Here is a 17,191-nt window from a genome sequence, read left to right as displayed (position 1 = left end):
GCCACTGACTGAATCAATCTTGTGGCCCACGGAGCCTCCACAAAACCCGAGGGGCTCAGAAAGCTGCGGGGTGGGTGAGCGCACCCAGTAACAGAGGGGCTGTGCCCCAGACTCTGCGGGAGGAAGCCCCAGGACCCAGGACACTTCGTCTGGCTGCTTGTGACATTCTTTCTATGGAGTGGGCAAGTCAAGGGCTTTCCTGCGCTCTGGGAGCTGCGCCAGCAAATCACCGGTGGGGAGGGGCCCGGGGGCCTGTGTGAATTCGGGCGGTGAGTGGCAGAACTGCGTCGACCTGCAGGACACCCACGGAGACGTGAGTTGCCTGGGCGGAGACCCCGTGCGCTTGGTGTCAGAAGGCCTGGGGGCACAGGGCATCCGTGTGGCAGACCCAGCTCACGATCACGGTGCCCAAGGACCCCCACTCTGGGCATCTACGCCCTCGTGTGACCGGTCAGGGATGTCGCCGGCCGACAGACAGCAGCAGATGAATGTGTCCCCACGTGAGCTTAGGCTCTATGGCCACACCCATTTTATGACCGTCAAACAGGGTGTTCCACGCCGCACTGGACGAGGCAGGTAGCCGGGACGGGGACCCACGCCTGGGCTCTTAGCCATACCACTAAACCCCCACAGGGCTGGGTGAGAATGAGGGAGGGGGGTAGGCCAGGCCGGGGGCTGTTTCCCCCAGCCCCCGGGGAGTGGGCTGGCTGGAGAGGAAACCAGAGCATGGGCCTGGAGCTCTGTGAACACCCCGACCCCCTCCCCGAGGTGGTCCTTGACATGAGCCTGCTACAGAGCGCCCCACATTTTCTGAGAGTCATGTCTTGGTCAAAATAATTTAATAGTTCATTTGGACCCTGGGGTCTGCTTGTCCCTCCCCAGCCCCCGAGCCTCTAACAACCTCCCCACCCTGCCTAGTCCCGGGCTGGGGAGTCAGAGGCCCCAGGGGCAACCCTCGGAAGCCCCAGCCTCTGCCCAGGCCCAGTGGGGTTGGATTTGCCCACAGCGCCTTTCAGGGCACCCCTGGTTCCTCAAGAGGCTGGGTCAGGGCAACCCCAATCCCAACAACCCCTCAGACTCCCGCTCCCATGCCAATACCCCAATCCCATAAGCAGAAACCTGGGTGTGCAGCCCTGTGCCAGGCCCCCCTCCGTGGGGGACACGGGACACCTCCGGCTGGCCTCGGGGGAGTCAGGATGCAAAAGCAGCCAGATCGGGCCAAGCAGACAGCTGGGGGGACGGGGAAGCTGGACCTAGTCGCACAAGCTCTCGTGCTGAGCCCCACAGGGCAGGCGGGCGGCTCTAGGAGGGGGTTGCCCGCAGCTGCTCCAGCCCGTCGGCATACTGGAAGGCTGACCCGGTCTCATACTCGTACATGTCCAGGGCCACCTCGCAGCTCTCCCGCACCACGCGCTCCGGGTCGGCCGCGTGGGCCCGCAGGGCGGCCAGACAGGCAGGCCGGGCGATGGCTCCCAGGGCCTCGGCGCACTCATGCCGCACCATGGGGTTCTCAGCCCGCTGGGCCAGGGTCGCCGTCAGCTGGGGCACGGCCGCCTCGTGCTGCAGCTGGCCCAGGACGTAGCCGATCTCGTGGCGGAAGAGGGCACTGCCGCACTGCAGGCCTGTGGGCACGAAGGACCAGGAGAGGTGGACGGGGGCACCCTGTGCCCAGGAAACCCCGCCCCAGCCCCGGTGGTCAGTGCGGCTCGGGGGGAGGGACCGGCAGCCAGAGCGGCAGGAGAAGCCGGAGAGAGCAGAGCCGGGTAATAAGCTCCCGCCAACAGGCCCTGGGAACACAGCAAGGCCAGACGGGCAGGTGTGGCCTTCCCGGGCCCAAGGTCCCCTGACAGTGGCTCCCGCCTCTCCTTGAGCCTCTGTTACGCTCTTGAGTGTTTAATGAGGAAACTGTCAGGGGCACAAGACAGGTCATGCTTTACGCTGATGGGGAAACCACCACCAGGAGGGGCGCCGTGACTGCCCAGGACCAGAGAACCCTGAGGCTGGGCCAGGGCTCAAGGCCACCTGCCTGCCTGTGGCCCCCGCTCCCAAACACCACCCAGCCCCGCTGTGTTCCTACTGCCCGGCAACCCCTGGGACCCCCACCCTGCGGCCCAGGGGCCAGCTGACCAGCTGGCATCTCCCTTCCAAACAGGAAGTTCTGGGAGTGCAGAGAGGACTCCAAGCCCTCTGCGGGCACACCCCGGGCAGGGGGCACAGGGGACCACGACTGTCCGGGGAGAGGCCTGCAGAGAGCTCCCTGCAGAGCCGGGATGAGGGCGACTCAAGTCACAGTAGCAGAAACGGGCCCAGGAAGCCGGAGCCGCGCTGCCAGGGGTCGCCTCCCACGTCCGCGGCTCCCAGCCGCCGTCTGCCCAGGCAACGCCCCCGCCTTTCTGGCCTCGGCTTCCCACGGAGAGCTGGAGGGAAGGCTGCCCGCCCGCAGGGCCCAGACGCACATTCCCTGGTCACTCTGCTGCCCCGTTTCACAGATGCAGCTCCTGAGCACCCCCGGCGCCCTGCCCATGACGCCCGCCCCCAACTCACCCTCGGCCAGCGCCAAGGCGGCCTCCTCGCCGCCGGCATCCCGCAGGGCGAACATGGCTCGGTAGCGGTCGAAGAGGGGCCGGGCCTCGTCCAGCAGCACCTCCCGCAGCCGCCCCACGTCGCGTTCCTCGGCGGGAGGAGCGGGGTCCACGGACAGGTAGGGCCCTGCGGCCGCCGGCTGCCCGCCGTGCTGCTGCAGCCACTCCAGCCGCCGGACGGCCAGCTGGCACGTCTCCGCCACCTGAGGGGACAGGGGTGCCCGATGGACATGGGGACCCCCTCCCCCACCCTCGGGGGCTCTAGTCATTCTGGCCGGAGAGAAACCCACAGGGACGTGTGTGACGAGGGAGCACAGGAGCGGGGACCGCTGCAGGTGCAGACGGCGGTGCGGAGTCCCTCCCTCGGACCGTGTGGAGGGCGAGGCCAGGCGGGACTGCTCAGCCCCACGAGAGGCAGCGAGAACCTGAGGCTCCGTCCTTGAGGTCGTTAGGAAACATGAGTGCTTTAGGTCTGAGGTTAGGAGACCTCCGCTCTTGGGGCCGAGAGGAGCCCGGGGCTGAGGCCTGGCGGCGAGAAGCAGCAGGCGGACACACACGTCCACGCGGAAACCTGTACGCAGCTCGCAGCAGCATGGTTCAGGGGGCCGGGAAGGGGGAACAACCCAAATGTCCGTCAGCGGGACAAGATGTGGGCCCGGGAGTATCAGCCGAAACAGGGCAAGGCCCTCCCATGCAGCCCCGGGGCGGACCCCGAGCCCACGACGCGCAGGGAGGGAACCAGACACAGGAGGCCACACGGGGTGTGAGTCTGCGCGTGTGACACGTCCAGACCAGGCTCCTCCACGGACGGGAACGGGGGCTCGTGGGGACCGTGGATGGGGAGGGGACGGGGAGTGACCGCTGATGGGGATGGGGATTCTTTTGCGGCAATGGAATGTTCTGGAATTAGGAGAGGGTGGCACACCTCTGTGGACGCTCTAGACACCACCAAAGCGTACCCCTTCAGAGGGCGAACTTCACGTTATGTGCGTTCTGTCTCAGTAAGGCTGTCCGCGGAGAAGGAAGGGAGGCAGACAGGGGTAGACTGGGCGAGGCGAGGTGGCTCAGCCGGGCGGGGCGTCGGTTTGGTTTTGCCGAGCAGGGCAGTGGCCCGCGACCACCTGGCTGTCGCCCTGTTGACCAGGACCCTGGCAGGGCGATCGCCCTGGCAACCAGACACAGGGGGAGGCTGGTCCCCGCAGGGGAGGGGGGGCTTGGGGCCAGGGGTCAGGCGACGGTACCTCGATGACAGGGTCGGAGGAGTACTGCTTCAGGACCTCCAGAACGTCGGGGTTCCCGATGGCCCCCAGGGCCTCGCCTGAGAAGAACCACACAGACAGCTCACGGTTGGTTGGAAAATGCTGCAGACAGGTTGGGGTGGGGTGCGGATGGGGGGGCTGGAGGGGGGGACCAGCAACACCAGCTCCTTTGTGCCCACCCGTCCTCCAGCTGTGCTTCTATCTGTGACCCACGCACTGGAGCCGGAGCACGGAGCCGGAGCACGGAACCGGGCTCCCTCTCCTGCTGCCGCTCCCCCTGCTTGTGCGCACTCACTCTCTGCCAAATAAATAAAATCTTTCAAAATAAAGGAGAGGGAGAAGCAGGCTCCCCGCTGAGCAGAGAGCCCAATGCGGGGCTCGATCCCAGGACCCTGGGATCATGACCTGAGCCGAAGGCAGACATTTCACCCACTGAGCCACCCAGGTGCCCTGTTTTCACGTTGTTAAATGTCTTTACAGGCGCCCAACTGGCTCAGTCAGGAGAGCACGCGACTCTTGGGGTCCTGAGTTCGAGCCCCATGTCAGGTAAAGGAAAGACTGCAAATAAAATCTTGAAAAAAACAATATATATATATTTTTTTAAATGAAAGGGATATTTCCTGCCGTGTGAAACTTCCATGGAATTCAAACCTGTAGAGTCCATAGAGCCCACAGAATCCCACCAGCACGTGGCCATGCCTCTCTGTGGACGGCAGTTTACGGCGACTTAATCACGAGGGCAGAGGTGAGTCTTGGCAACAGAGACTGTCCGGCCCACGGACACCTTGCCACCTGCCCTTTCCAGGCAAAGGCCACCAAGCCCTGCTCTAGATCGCGTGGGAGGGAGAGGGGGCACACGAGGCAGAAGGTCCGGCGCACCCCCACCCCTGGCCACTCACCGGCCTCGTGGCGCACCATGGGCTCCTGCCGGGTGTCCCGCAGCACGTCCAGCAGCACAGGGATGGCCCGGGGGTCCTGCATCTGGCCCAGGCAGTACGCCAGCTCATGCTTGAGCAGGGCGGAGTCGTCGCCAAAGGCCCGGCTGATCCAGGCGATGGCTCCGGGACCCCCGAGCCCGCGGAGGGTGAAGAGCGCCCGGAAGCGGGCCTGCAGGGGCTGCTGGGGGTCCGCCAGCGTCCGGCCGATGGCCTCCACTTCCTGCTCTGTCACCATGGCGCACCGCGCCCTCCTGCCCACGGGCCTTCCGCAGCCCCACCTGAGCTGAAAGCGGGGGCTCCCGGGTGCCAGAACCTACGGGCAGAAAGCCAGGAGCCTGGGTGAGGTGTTCTTTTTTTTTTAAAGATTTATTTATTTGACAGAGAGATCGCAAGTAAGCAGAGAGGCAGCCAGAGAGAGAGGAGAAGCAGGCTCCCCGCTGAGCAGAGAGCCCGATGCGGGACTCAATCCCAGGACCCTGGGATCATGATCTGAGCTGAAGGCAGAGGTTTCACCCACTGAGCCCCCCAGGCGCCCCCAAGTGGGGTGTTCTTCATCGACTGGCGGATTCGTTCATTTAAGAGCTCGGACCCAGGTGGGGCGGGCGTCTGGGCTGAAGGCCCAGCTTGGCCCGGCCACCTGCTGCGTGGCCTCCGACTTGCTACGTCCCCTCCCTGGCCCCCTCGCCTGTGCGTCAGCAATGACTCCACACGGTCACAGGACGGGCTGTGGGGCCCCCACGGCCCCCACTCCCTGCGGCCCCTCCCGTACCGAAGAGGCTTGACCGGTGCGAGCCACCAGGTGTGGAAGCAGTGACGGGCCGGCTTCCGAGAGCGGGTGACGAGAGACGCCGCGGCGTCCTCCTTGCCCTATGTAGGGCCCCACGAAGTGAGGGACCGAGGCCTCTGGCCCCCGGCCACATGAGAGCGGGCAGCTGAGGGCAGCTCCTCCAGCCCCTGTCCAGCCTCCAGCCGAGGCAGCCCCAGCAGTGTCCCGACTGCGACCTCACGAGAGAGCGGACCCGGAAGCTCCTGGTGACCAGGCGCAGATCCCCCGCACAGACTGTGGGAGAGCGTGTCTGCTGTTGCTCAGAGCTGCGAACTGTGGGGCAATTCGCTACATGACAGGTAACTGAGGCACGAATGCTTTCCGCACGTAAACTGGACCCTTGCACATCCTCCTACAGCACCTCGTTATTCCAAACTCCCTCACGGTCCCGAAGGCCCTGCCCTGACCCCTGCCAGCCCTCTCCTCTCCTCCCCCTCTACCCCTTGCCCCTTGCTCACTCAGCTCCAGCCACATAGGCCTCCTGGCTGTTCCTCCAACATACCAGGCCTACCCCAGGACCTTTGCATGGGCTGTTCTCATCCTCAGGAACACTCCTCTCCAAATGCCTACCCCCCCCATGCTCACCCTCTCACTTTTTGGGTCTCAAATGTCACCTTCTCAGGGAAGCCTTCCCTGATTACAGTCATCCCTATTATTCTTTTCCCTTGTTCTACTTTTCTTCAGAGCCCTTACCCCTACGAGATACCATATACGACATTTACCAGCTCAGCTGCCTATAGTGGGTCTTACCCTTCATCAGAACTCTGAAGGCAGGGACCGAGACTATCTTCGTTGCCACTATATTCCCAGCACTTAGTAGGCATTCAATAAAAACCAGTCCTACCGGTAACAGCAGCTGACATTCACAGAGGACCTACTATGTGCTGGACCCCTCTGCTAAGCCACTCACACTCCAAAAATCATTTACCTCTCCCCATAAACCTGAGATGGGCACCAGGCTTGTCACCTTTTTACAGGCGAGAATGCAGACACGCAGGTTAGTAACTCCCTTACAAGCTGAGCGAGGAGTCATAAATCCAGGGAGCTGGGCTCCACAGTCAAGCTCTAGGCCACAAATGCTAGGTTGAGTGGACGGACAGAGACAAAATGACACAGCCTGGGCTGGGAGGAGGGGCGCCATCTCTGTCCTCTGGACCAGCGAAGACCTAGGGGACGCTTCATAAAGCATGCCGTGGCACGCCATAGCCCCTGGCTCCCTGCAGCGCCAGCACCGGGCTTCGGGAGGGAGGGGAAGCTGCCTGAGCAATCCAGGGAGAGCACCAGAAACCACAGAAGCCAGGAGTGAGTGAGCTGGCCAGGCATCAGGGGCCCCGAGCTTGGACCCTGCTATACGGATGAGCAGCGACTTGCGTGGGGTGACACGGCACGCCAAGGGCAAACAGGGCCCAGGACTCCTGACTCCTGGGCTCTGCAGGATCACCTTCAAGACACGCGGAAAAGGCCCTTCATCGCCTACCCAGCCCCAGAGTCCTCAGATTCCTGGGAACAAGGGGAAATCTGGCCGACAGGGCAGCTCCAGCTATGGGATCTGCTGCAGATCTCCAGGGCTAGACCCGAACTGGGGCAAAGGTCTCTGGGCTTGGTTTCTGCATTTGGAAGAAAACTATAAATAGCTCACAAGTTGGGTTTCCTTCTAGTCTCTGCTCAGATATTCATTGTGGAGGCAGGAACTCTCTGAGCACCCCGCTGTAGCCACGTAAGCCCTCTCTGTGCCACACTCCCCTTCGGCTTCCCTGCGCATTTAACAGCACCCGGTGTTCGGGGTATTTCACTGATCACTTTCTTACTCTAGAAAATCAGTGCTTGGAGGACAGGACCTTATATATATAATTAAAGAGAAATCTGGGGGCACTTGGGTGGCTCAGTCGGTGAAGCATCTGGCTTCGGCTCAGGTCTTGATCCCAGAGCCCTGGGATTGAGCCCTGTATGGGGCTCCCTGTTCAGTGGAGAGCCTGCTTCTCTCTATCTCCCCACTAGTGCATGTGTGCTCTCTCTGTCACATAAATAAACAAAATTTTTTTAAAAAAATAAAGAAATCACATGTACATACGTATACACACACACACACACACACATACCCAGAGGTATCTATGCTACTTTGTGCACTGCTGTGTCCTCACGGCCTAGCCTGGGATCTGTCCCCATGGCAGGAAGTGCCCAAACTGTCTTTGAGTGAACTGAACACCCACTGCATTCGCAAGGTGGGTAGGAGGGGCACCTGGACCTCACAGTTACTGCGAGTGATGGTGTGCTCACGGAGGGATGCCTGGCTGGCTCAGTCCATGGAGCATTTGACTCTCGAACTTAAGGTTGTGAGTTCGAGCCCCACATTGCGTGTAGAGATGACTTAAAAACTAAAATCTTAAAGAAAGAAAGAAAGAAAGTTAAAATCTTAAAAAAAGAAAGAAAGAAAGAAAAAAGCGTGTTCACGGAGCACCTAGTATGCACTCGACAAACCAGAGCTAGTATTAAATGTTCCTGCAGAGAGCCCCAAACCTACCTCTCTGTACCAAGGAGGGCTCCCCTAGCCTCCTGGAAGCCCACGGCTCATACCTTTAGCACGTTCTTCAGTGGGAAGCAGGGCAAGGATGTGGGCGTGGGGTTGAGGGGATCAGCCCCTAACCAAAGCAGAATCTGGAATCCGCTCACTCCTATAAAAGCCTCTTGATGAGCCAGTAAGGGACGGAGAAAGGGGAGACCGGGCTCCTTGACCTCCCGCCCCCACCCGAGACCTGTCTAAACTAAGTAAGAATTCCCAACAAAAACATCTCTGGGAACCAACTCTCCCCCAGAAAGGGGTCGTCCCAACACAGGATTCCCCCAGGGATGCTCGCAGGATCCCTCCCCTTGGAAGAGACCCTGAGTTACCGGATGCCTCAAGATCGGTCTACGCGGGCCCCCAAGTACTGGATCCCTCGTACCGTTGGTTCTCCCAAAACTCGAGAAAGAGATCACCCCTTCCGACACGCGCTGGCTCCCGGGGTCCCCCCCAACCTGCGAATCCAATCCCCGGCGAAACAGGGTCCCCAGAACCTGGGGAAAGAGCTCGCCGGGACTCGACACCCCTCAGGAAGATGCCCCCTGATCCCCCCAACCAATCAATCCTAGAGACGGGACCTCCCCACGAGGCGTCCCCCCCCCCACCGTACCTGCCCGCTTGGCCCAGGCCACGCACCGTGCTCCCTGCCGCCGAAACGCCCAAACGCGCTCCGGGAGGACGAGACCGCCGAGTCCACCCGCTCTCACCGCCGCTACCTTCAATTCACCAACCGCGACGCTCGCGGCGCCCTCTGGGGGCCGCCATTTTCTCGCCCACGTGACCGGGCTGGCCGGCACCAACACAGCGCTGGGGGGGGGTGTCCACGCGGCAGGAGGGAGGTCTGGAAGCACGAGTCGGCATCGGTGCCACAGCTCACACTCACACAGAAGACGGCGTCTAAGGGCGTCCCTCAGGGAAGGGAAAGGCAACGTCCACTCTTTCCTCGGAAGGCATTCCCTCCCACTCTCTCCCCCCCAGGTACGTGAAAATGGTTTGTGCCAATTCAGTCCGGAGCCCGGCGCGGAGCAGGCGCCGCGGTCCTGGGGCGTGGTCGAGTTCGGGGGGCGTGGCCGATGGCGTCAGGTGCCTGGACTCCAGCCGGGGAAGGGAGGACGCGGGTCCTTTTTTTCCGACCCGATGGAGTCGTTCGTTCATCGTTCACTTAACAAATAGTTAATGGGGGCTGAGGACGAGACAGCCTGCCATCCTTACCCTCGAAAACCTCACAACCTGGTTGTCTGAGGGAGTCAGACAAGCAATAAATACGGAAAATGCACGACAGGTGGTGACACCTGGTAAGCCGCAGGGTTCAAGGGCGATGTGAAGTCTTAGGAGGCGTGGCCAGGGGCTCAGGTGGTGACGTGCGAGTAGACACCTGGCAGGTGCGGAGAAGCGCCCGGGGCATGGCTGGGGGAGAGACGCCAGGCTTAAAAAGGACTCGGCTTGTCCTCCGACGCGGAGTACATCAGGGAAGCCCGCGCGAGAAGTGATCTAACTTCGGAAAGTGGAAAAGAAGCGCGGGTCGCAACAGTGTTTGTAATGGCAAGGAAAAAAATCGGAAAAAACAGTAAAGGGCAGCCCCTCTTATGCCTCGCGGTGGGGGGTGTCCAGCCCCGCTCATTCAGCTGGACCGGCGCAGTCCCTTCCAGCCTGGCTTCCTGGCTGCGGTCCTCACCCCTCAGCGTCTGTCGTCTCCGCAGCGGCCACCAGAGGCCACCTGTGGGCAAGTGAGCCCTCCTCTGCCCACAGCCCTCCAGGGCTACCCTCTCGGTCAGGATAAAAGCTCACATTCTCCCCTGCCCCCCAAGGCCCTGCGTGACTTGCCAGGTTGTGAGTTCGAGCAGGAAGTGCCCAATCTGTATTTGAGTGAACTGAGCACCCGCTGCACACCAGCCATGGTACGAAGCTCTTCATACACAGGGTAAATCCGCATCATTCCTAACGTGGTTGGATGCTGCAGGAGGTGGGGGGGGGGGGGCTCCCTGACCTCTCCTCCCTCTCGCTTTGTTGCTCACTCTGCTCCAGGCACGCAGGCCTCCTTGCTCTTCTCCAACACACCAGGCTCAGTCCTTCCCCAGGGCCTTTGCACGTGCTGTGCCCTCTGCCTGGACTTTTCTTCCCTCTGGTACTCCCATACCTGCTTCCCTTCCCCTCTGGGTCTCTGCTCACACGTATTTCTATATGGCCTTGGACACCCTATTTTAAGCTTGAACTCCCCTCTTAGTAGTCCCAACCCTTAGACCCTGGTACCACCACTCCAATACCACTTTTTTTTTTAGATTTTATTTATTTATATTAGAAAGAGACTGTGCACACACATACGCACACACGTGCGTAAGCAGGGTGGTGGGGAATGGAGAGAAGTAGACTCCCTGTTGAGCGCGGAACCCGACTTCTTCCTCGATCCCATGACCCATGATCATGACCTGAGCTGAAATCGTGAGTCAGAAGCCCAACTGACTGAGCCACCCCAGTAACACTCTTCACTTTCTAAGCCAATACATCACTTACTCTTAAGATCATCTTGAATGTCATCTCCATGAAGGTAGGGATTTTCCCAGGAGACCAAACAGCTCAAGCAAAGGCCCTGGGGTGGGGATGGATATGCAAAGTAGCCGAATGTGGGGGGCACTGGGCGGAAGCGATTTGCGCTGTGATTAATCCAGGCAGATGGTGGCCTTGGAGGAGCCCCAATCCTCTTACCCAAAGCCCCTAAATACTTCCGCAACGCGGGTCACCTCCGGGCCTCTCCTGCTCTGGGTGGCCATCATGTCAGGGCCGGCAGTTGAGGAGGGGATGGAGGGCTGGAGCCCGGCCCCACCGCTGTATGAGGAGTACCGCCCACCACCTCTGGATACCATCCGCCTGCCCAGGTATGCGCTGTACCTGCTGCTGGCGGCGTTCCTGGTGGTGGCTGTGGCCTATGCCATTGTGGGGCATCTCATCAAGGACCTCGCCCATGACCTGGCCGGTGGGTGAGCTGCTGTCTGCCATGAGCCTGGCTTGGGACAGTGTTGGGCCACTCTCGGGTGTGTGGGGGAGCACTCCAGGGCCCCTCGCAGCAGGGGAGGGGACAGAAGGTGGATGAGCCCCTGGGAGGTTCCTCACCAGTGTCCTATTGCAGACTGGGCCTTTGGCCCGAAGCCAGACCAGGAGGACGCCCCCCGGGAGCTGCGCTCGAGCCTGGAGGGCGAGGATCTGGAGGAGCTCGACCTCCAGCTGGCCCTGGCCTGGCGGGGTGATGAGGACCCTGCCGGGGGTGGCGATACGGCCCCTGCAGAAGCCCCTGCCCCGGCTCCCCGCCGCTCTTCCATTGCCTTCAAGGACCCGCCTACTCGGAGCTCCTTCTGGAGGCTGGGCTGAGCCGGGCCCTGCCCTCTGGCCCCGGGACTGGGGTTTGGACCACTTTGGGAGTTGTGTGGACAGGACTTGTGCACGCGGGATCGCTTGCTCCCCTGAGCAGCCGGACTTGGCAGAGAATGTTGTCTTTCTTGGCTGGCGGGTTCCCATGGTTGATCCCTGGGACTCTGCACTCTTGCGCACCCCGACCCAGTAGCCCCAGAGCCTGATTCCGCCCAACCTGTGCTCGATTTTCAAAGAGTAACAGTGGTAACCGAGGCCTTCGTCTGTCCCTGCTCTTGTGCTCAGTGAGCCTTGTCCACGCATTACGCTGTTTAATCCCCACTGGCCAGGACTTTTCACTCCCACTTACCAGGTGGGAACATGGAGGCACAAAGCCCGGAGATGACTTGCTTGGAGCAGAGCGAACTTTTTGCAGAAAGAGGCCAGTTCCACGACCTGCCTTCGAAGGAAAGCAGAAGCCCCAGGATGGGGTTCTGGCCCTGCTCCACCGAATCTGCCCCAGTCCCAACCCCCACCTCCTCTCTTAGACTCCCCCGCTCTGCTGCTCTACCCACTGGACCTGTTGGTCTCTGGGGGGGGGGGTCCCCAGCTTCCCAGCTAACATGAGAGCTCCTGGAGGACAGTGCCTGAGGCTTCCTCCCTCCCCTCTGAGGGGGCACAGGACTGGGCACAGGGTCAGAGCTTCACAGGTGCCACTTGGGGGGTTGAGATAGGCTCGCTTCGGGCAGCTGCCTGAGCTCCGCCGCTCCTGATGGCCCACTGAGCAATGATGATAGCCAGACCTCAGAGTGGGGGAGTCCCCAGGTATGCATAGGTGCTCCTTAAAGCTGTGTGCAGTGATGCTGGCACCCCTCCCAGCCCCCGAGGGCCCTGCAGAGCTGGAGGGGGAGACCCCCCCCGGTGTAGGGGTTTCCTGCCACGTGCCTGGGCCATGGCTGTCCAGTGGCAGCTGGGGTGGGGCACTCCTTCTCCTGGGCAGGGTTCCCTATCTAATCAGCCAGGGACCAAGGTTGATGGACAGGAGAGCCTGGAGCCTGAGTCATCAGCTACCTGGGTGCCCCATTCTCCCACCATCAAGGCGTGGCTGGGCTTGGAGATGGATAGTGGGCACGTGGCCGTCACTTCTTGTCCCTGTGCTCATCCCAGTATTGGCTGTGGGTCCCCAGGGGTCCGGCAGCCAGGACGTGGCCATATAAGCTGGTGGTGGTGGGGAGACCCCAGCGCCAGCTGTTTCTGCGTGATGTCCGTTCTCCTGGCTTCCTTGGCCTTCTCTGCAAAACACGGATGGAGACATCTTGTGGGGTGTTCAGAGAAGGAGACATAACGGCATCTGGTGGCCCTGAGCCCAGGCCCATCTCAGCCTGGCCACTGCAGCACGGAGCCTGGGGGACCTGGAGGCTGGGTCCTGGGGCAGGCACAGGGTGGAGGGGCCGGACTCCTGCGTTAATTGTTATACCAGGTCCAGAGTCTGACCTGCAGGTCTGGACCGGCCCCGCCCCTAGGCCTGCCTGCTGCTTTATCAGGGGCCGGGCAGGGCCTCACCCAGCCAGCCTTGACCGTGCACCGCCGGTCATGACCATGGAGACCCTGGAGATCCCTCTCCTACTCAGCGCCCTGCTCCTGTCACCTGCAAAAGCTCAGCAGGGTAGGACCCGATCTGGACCTGGTGGGGCGGTCGGCGGGGGGACAGGGGTGGGGAGAGTCCTGGGAGGAACTCACCCACAGGCTCACCGTCTCCCCATTTTTCATGATGAGGAACCAAGACCTCTGACAGGAGAGGCAGGCAGAGGAGGAAGGGGTCAGACCCCTCTTGGAGCCCCCCCCCAATCCCCACACTCTCTCGGGGCCTCTCTCCGCATCGGTGAGATGCTCCCGGGCCCCTCCCGTTCTCTAGAACGGGTCTCTGACACCCAGCACCCCATCCGCATTCCCCAGCACCCTTCCCCTGTCCCCTTCCGGGGGGGTCAGACCCCTGGCCTGGCCCCAGCTCTGAGTCGCACCTGCTCTACGTCCGGACAGCCTCGCAGTACCGCCCGAAGCCCTGGCTGGTGGGCCTGGCTGCTGTCGTGGGGTTCCTGTTCATCGTCTTCGTCCTCATGCTGGTTAACCGCATCTGGTGCTCCAAAAAGAGGTGGGAGCCCCTCTCCTCGCTCCCCACAGCCACTGTCCCTGTCCTCTCTTCTCCGCAAGGCGCTGGGCAGCCCCCTGCTTCCTGACTCTCTCTGGTCCTCTCCCTCCTGTCCCCCCATTTCCCTGCTCCTGCTCACACAGGCCTCACAGCCTCACGGTCTGGGACAGCCGTGCAGCCCAGGCACCCTGCTTTGTGGGGTTCATGTGCCCCAGCCAGGGGAGACTCTGAAGGCGACCTCCTGCCCTTCACTCACCTTCACCCCCCGTCTCTTGCAGAGCTGAGGATGAGGAGTTTGCATTCGGTATGGAGTCCAACCCCTATCAGGACACAGCCCTGAGGTACTGCCTGTGTGAGTGTGTGTGGGTGTGTGCAGGGCTAGGGGGTTTGTGGGAGCCCCCTTGGGGGGGGTGAGGAGAGATGGGTGTGCATAGATGACCTCTTTCTGTTCTTGAACTCCTCAAACACATTCCTGCCCCAGGACCTTTGTACACACTATTCTCACTGATTGGAACAGCCTTTCCTGTATCTTCTGGCTGGCTCCTCCTGCAGTCCCTGTTCAGATATTTCCTCCTCGAAGAAGCCCACCCTGGCCACCAGCCTGCCTGACACTGTGCCCCACATCTGTGCGTTCTTTGCACTTACCACCAGCTGAAATTATCTTAGTCATTACACCCTTTCTTGACGCTAGCTGGTAGTTTCCAAGAGATGAATAGAGCATAGCTTTGGTCCTAGCTGTGTTCCCAGGGCTCAGCATGGGACTTGGCACACAGTAGGTCTGTTAAACAAGACCGTGGTGTCAGATTGGGTAGGTGTCTGTGCACGAGCATGCGATATGGGATGGGTGACTCTCCTGGACTCCATGCTTTCTATGGTCCCGACTGGTTCCAGACATGATTCTGGTGGAAGGCTCAGGGAGGAGGCAGGGCTGGGGGCCCTTTAAGTGTAATATCCCAGCTTGGGCAAAGTTGGGGGTTGGGAAATAGGAATGCAGGAGAGGGGAGGAAGCCAACCTGACCAGAAGATTCTCAGCCAAGCCCAAGATGTATTTTGAGGGAGAGATGCAATCCCAATTGTTTGCTTTGTCTGAGACCCAGTGCAGGGCCTATGAAATGTGATTCTCATTCCCAGGATGTGCTGGAGGTTCTTGAACCCACCTGAGCTCCAGTGTTGGTAGTTTTCTCCCTGCCCGTTCATTCCTCCATCCATCCACGCACCCACCCACACACCCATCCATCCATCCACCCACCCACCTACCCATGCCTCACTTTCCAACCATCCATCATTCATCCATCAGTCTCCCTACCCAGTAACCCATCGACCCATTCATCTTTTGTACACTGCCATCCGCCCACCCACTTACACTCCCATCCATTGATCTGTCCTTCCCTTCTTCCTGCTCATTCACTCATCTTCCCATTCACTTATTCGTCTCTCCACGCAGCTGTCCATTCACCTAACCACTTACCTGCCCATCGCCCATCCACCCGCCCACCCGCCCACCCGCCCATCCGTCCATTCATTCCCTTACAGCCATCAACCTCCTCACCCACCCGTCCCTCCACCGATCCACTTCCCGCACCCAAGAGCCCAATGACCCATCCATCCATGCACCCTTCCACACTCCTGTCCAACCAGCCATCTGCCCCTCATTCTTTCTCCAATTAACCTCCCACGCTGTGTATCTATTCAACCCTCCCCTGCAACCTTCTGGTCACTTCTCTACCTATCTACCTACTCATCCATCTTCCCACCCACCTCCATCCACCTGTCCATCCCTGGGGTGGTTGAGTCTTAGCTTCTGCCTTTGTGAAATGGAACTAGCGAGGCTTCCTCTGTTTTTTTTTTTTTGTTTTTTTTTTAAAGATTTTATTTATTTACTTGACAGAGAAATCACAAGTAGATGGAGAGGCAGGCAGAGAGAGAGAGGGAAGCAGGCTCCCTGCTGAGCAGAGAGCCGGATGCGGGCCTCGATCCCAGGACCCTGAGATCATGACCTGAGCCGAAGGCAGCGGCTTAACCCACTGAGCCACCCAGGCACCCGAGGCTTCCTCTGTTTTGAGGACTGTTTTGAGAATTCAGCGAAGGCGCAGAACACCTGGCCCAGGTAGGTGCCAATTAAGTGGGAGTGACTGTTTCTCATTGTGGGCTGGGCCCTTTGTATCCTTACAGTGACGAAGGCAAGAGGGAGAGGAAAGGGGTGACAAAGGACCAGAAGGACAAGACGGCTGGGAAGGAAGGAGAAACGAACTCAGGGCTGGAGCTGGAGGAGGAGGAGTCCGGAGGCCATGGGAAGGTCGCGAACACAGCCATGTGAAGAGTCACACTCGCTTCCTCCAGGCAGCTGCCCAGAGATGCCCCTTCCATACCGTGTAAGCAACGGCCCGGACGTGAAGCCACCATAACAACTCCATGTAGAACCGAGAGCACCCAGGGAAGAGCGTGGGACGTGCCCCGCCCCGCCAGGAGGGCTCCGTGTGCGCATGTGTGGGCTCTTTCGGCCCTCCTTCCTGACTTGCCCCGCTAGTGATTCTTCTTGCACTTGGAGCTCGTTCTTGGTTGTGGAGAAAGCCCCAAGCTTACCATCTCATGGCTCCCCCTACTTCTCCCCGCTGCCTGATTTCTTTTCCCTCTCCCTGCTATCTGTTGGCCAGAACCTCCCCTGCCCCACTCAGCCTCAGGGACCAACACCGGGTAGGGGTTGCTTTTCCGAGACCTGCATTAAAGAATTGATAAGAGCCGTTCAGAGGGTTCCTGTTGTCTCTTGGACTCAGATTCCTCCTGGGGGAGGCAGATTTGGGGGTTGGGGTCAATGCTCGTGCAGGTATGGGAGAGCAGGCTACACGGTGCCCAGATGCCGCCCCTGTCCCCACCGCCCCCCCACCCCGGCCCTCTCCTGGCAATCTTGATTTTGCTCCCTGAGCCCTGGACTTTGAGCCCTGAGAGCACCATATCCTAGGAATTCCTCACTACCCCACCCCTCGTCTGGGGGTCATGTGACCCCATTCCCGGGAACTGGGTAGGGGAGGCTGTGTACCCCAGCGCTCTGCGTTCCCCTGGGAAAGGGCAAGTACTTTCTCCTCCCAATTTCCAGCCTCCCCTTTCACCTCACTTTCTCCGGGCCCTGGACCTTGCCCTGGATGTTAACTATTTCTTAATAAGGACCTTGACGAAGACGCATCCGGGCTTGGTTCTGGGGCTGGTCGCTGGGGTTGCTGGTAGATGTAAACCAAGGCTGCTAGAACACTTCCAGAATCGTCCACCAGGGAGTGCAAAAAATAAAGTCAAGATAATACAGGCCCTTAGAGATGCTCCCAGGGAGCCCTGGGCATCTCCTTCCTCCGCCTCCATCAGTGCACAATTAGTCCCTTTCCCAGCTGAAAATGGGGAGGTGTAGAGAGAGGAACGCCACCGGCCAGGTCTCGCGGGCTGCAGTTGGCAGAGCTGGGACGAAGGCCAGGCGGCCCGCGTGATGACGGAGTTTATAGGCTCTTCATAGTCTGAGGTCGGGTTTGGAGGTTAATGCCCTAGGATG

At 60.4% G+C, this 17,191-nt stretch overlaps 3 protein-coding genes across 4 annotated transcripts; 2 read left to right on the top strand and 1 right to left on the bottom strand.

The window, feature by feature from the left end:
* Positions 1-822: 822 nt before the first annotated feature.
* Positions 823-8,953, bottom strand: DOHH (deoxyhypusine hydroxylase). Of its 2 annotated transcripts, none has more exons than XM_059388628.1 (5): positions 8,776-8,953; positions 4,741-5,092; positions 3,824-3,900; positions 2,545-2,785; positions 823-1,622 (listed from the first exon to the last, which is right to left on the bottom strand). In XM_059388628.1, exons 2-5 carry the CDS (start codon positions 5,012-5,014, stop codon positions 1,303-1,305), a joined length of 912 nt encoding a protein of 303 aa, XP_059244611.1. In that variant the 5' UTR covers positions 5,015-5,092; positions 8,776-8,953; the 3' UTR covers positions 823-1,302. The 2 variants fall into 2 exon arrangements, with proteins under 2 accessions (XP_059244611.1, XP_059244612.1); XM_059388629.1 differs by having other exon boundaries at positions 8,802-8,953.
* Positions 8,954-10,849: 1,896 nt separating this feature from the next.
* SMIM44 (small integral membrane protein 44) lies at positions 10,850-16,400 on the top strand. The gene is made up of 5 exons (XM_059387674.1): positions 10,850-11,136; positions 11,290-13,173; positions 13,548-13,659; positions 13,935-13,997; positions 15,829-16,400. Exons 1-2 carry the CDS (start codon positions 10,935-10,937, stop codon positions 11,526-11,528), a joined length of 441 nt encoding a protein of 146 aa, XP_059243657.1. The 5' UTR covers positions 10,850-10,934; the 3' UTR covers positions 11,529-13,173; positions 13,548-13,659; positions 13,935-13,997; positions 15,829-16,400.
* Positions 13,101-15,973, top strand: LOC132009585 (small integral membrane protein 24-like). Its single transcript, XM_059387624.1, has 4 exons — positions 13,101-13,173; positions 13,464-13,659; positions 13,935-13,997; positions 15,829-15,973. The coding sequence occupies exons 1-4, from the start codon at positions 13,101-13,103 to the stop codon at positions 15,971-15,973; spliced, it is 477 nt and encodes a 158-aa protein (XP_059243607.1).
* Positions 16,401-17,191: the final 791 nt, after the last annotated feature.

This window comes from Mustela nigripes, chromosome 2, assembly GCF_022355385.1.
Source record: "Mustela nigripes isolate SB6536 chromosome 2, MUSNIG.SB6536, whole genome shotgun sequence".
In the NCBI taxonomy this organism is placed as follows: domain Eukaryota; kingdom Metazoa; phylum Chordata; class Mammalia; order Carnivora; family Mustelidae; genus Mustela; species Mustela nigripes.
The sequence above is the reverse complement of the archived record's forward strand: the minus strand, read 5'-3'. Positions and strand labels throughout refer to the sequence as shown.

Bases quoted from the DNA above. Each gene is read 5' to 3' on its own strand.
- DOHH (XM_059388628.1), bottom strand. From the start codon at position 5,014: ATGGTGACAGAGCAGGAAGTGGAGGCCATCGGCCGGACGCTGGCGGAC. The intron at 2,786-3,823 runs GTACCGTCGCCT...CTGTCCCCTCAG, and splicing joins CCTCCGACCCTGTCATCGAG to GTGGCGGAGACGTGCCAGCT. The intron at 1,623-2,544 runs GTGAGTTGGGGG...TCGTGCCCACAG, and splicing joins CGCCTTGGCGCTGGCCGAGG to GCCTGCAGTGCGGCAGTGCC.
- SMIM44 (XM_059387674.1), top strand. From the start codon at position 10,935: ATGTCAGGGCCGGCAGTTGAGGAGGGGATGGAGGGCTGGAGCCCGGCC. The intron at 11,137-11,289 runs GTGGGTGAGCTG...GTCCTATTGCAG, and splicing joins CCTCGCCCATGACCTGGCCG to ACTGGGCCTTTGGCCCGAAG.
- LOC132009585 (XM_059387624.1), top strand. From the start codon at position 13,101: ATGACCATGGAGACCCTGGAGATCCCTCTCCTACTCAGCGCCCTGCTC. The intron at 13,174-13,463 runs GTAGGACCCGAT...CGCATTCCCCAG, and splicing joins ACCTGCAAAAGCTCAGCAGG to CACCCTTCCCCTGTCCCCTT. The intron at 13,660-13,934 runs GTGGGAGCCCCT...CGTCTCTTGCAG, and splicing joins ATCTGGTGCTCCAAAAAGAG to AGCTGAGGATGAGGAGTTTG.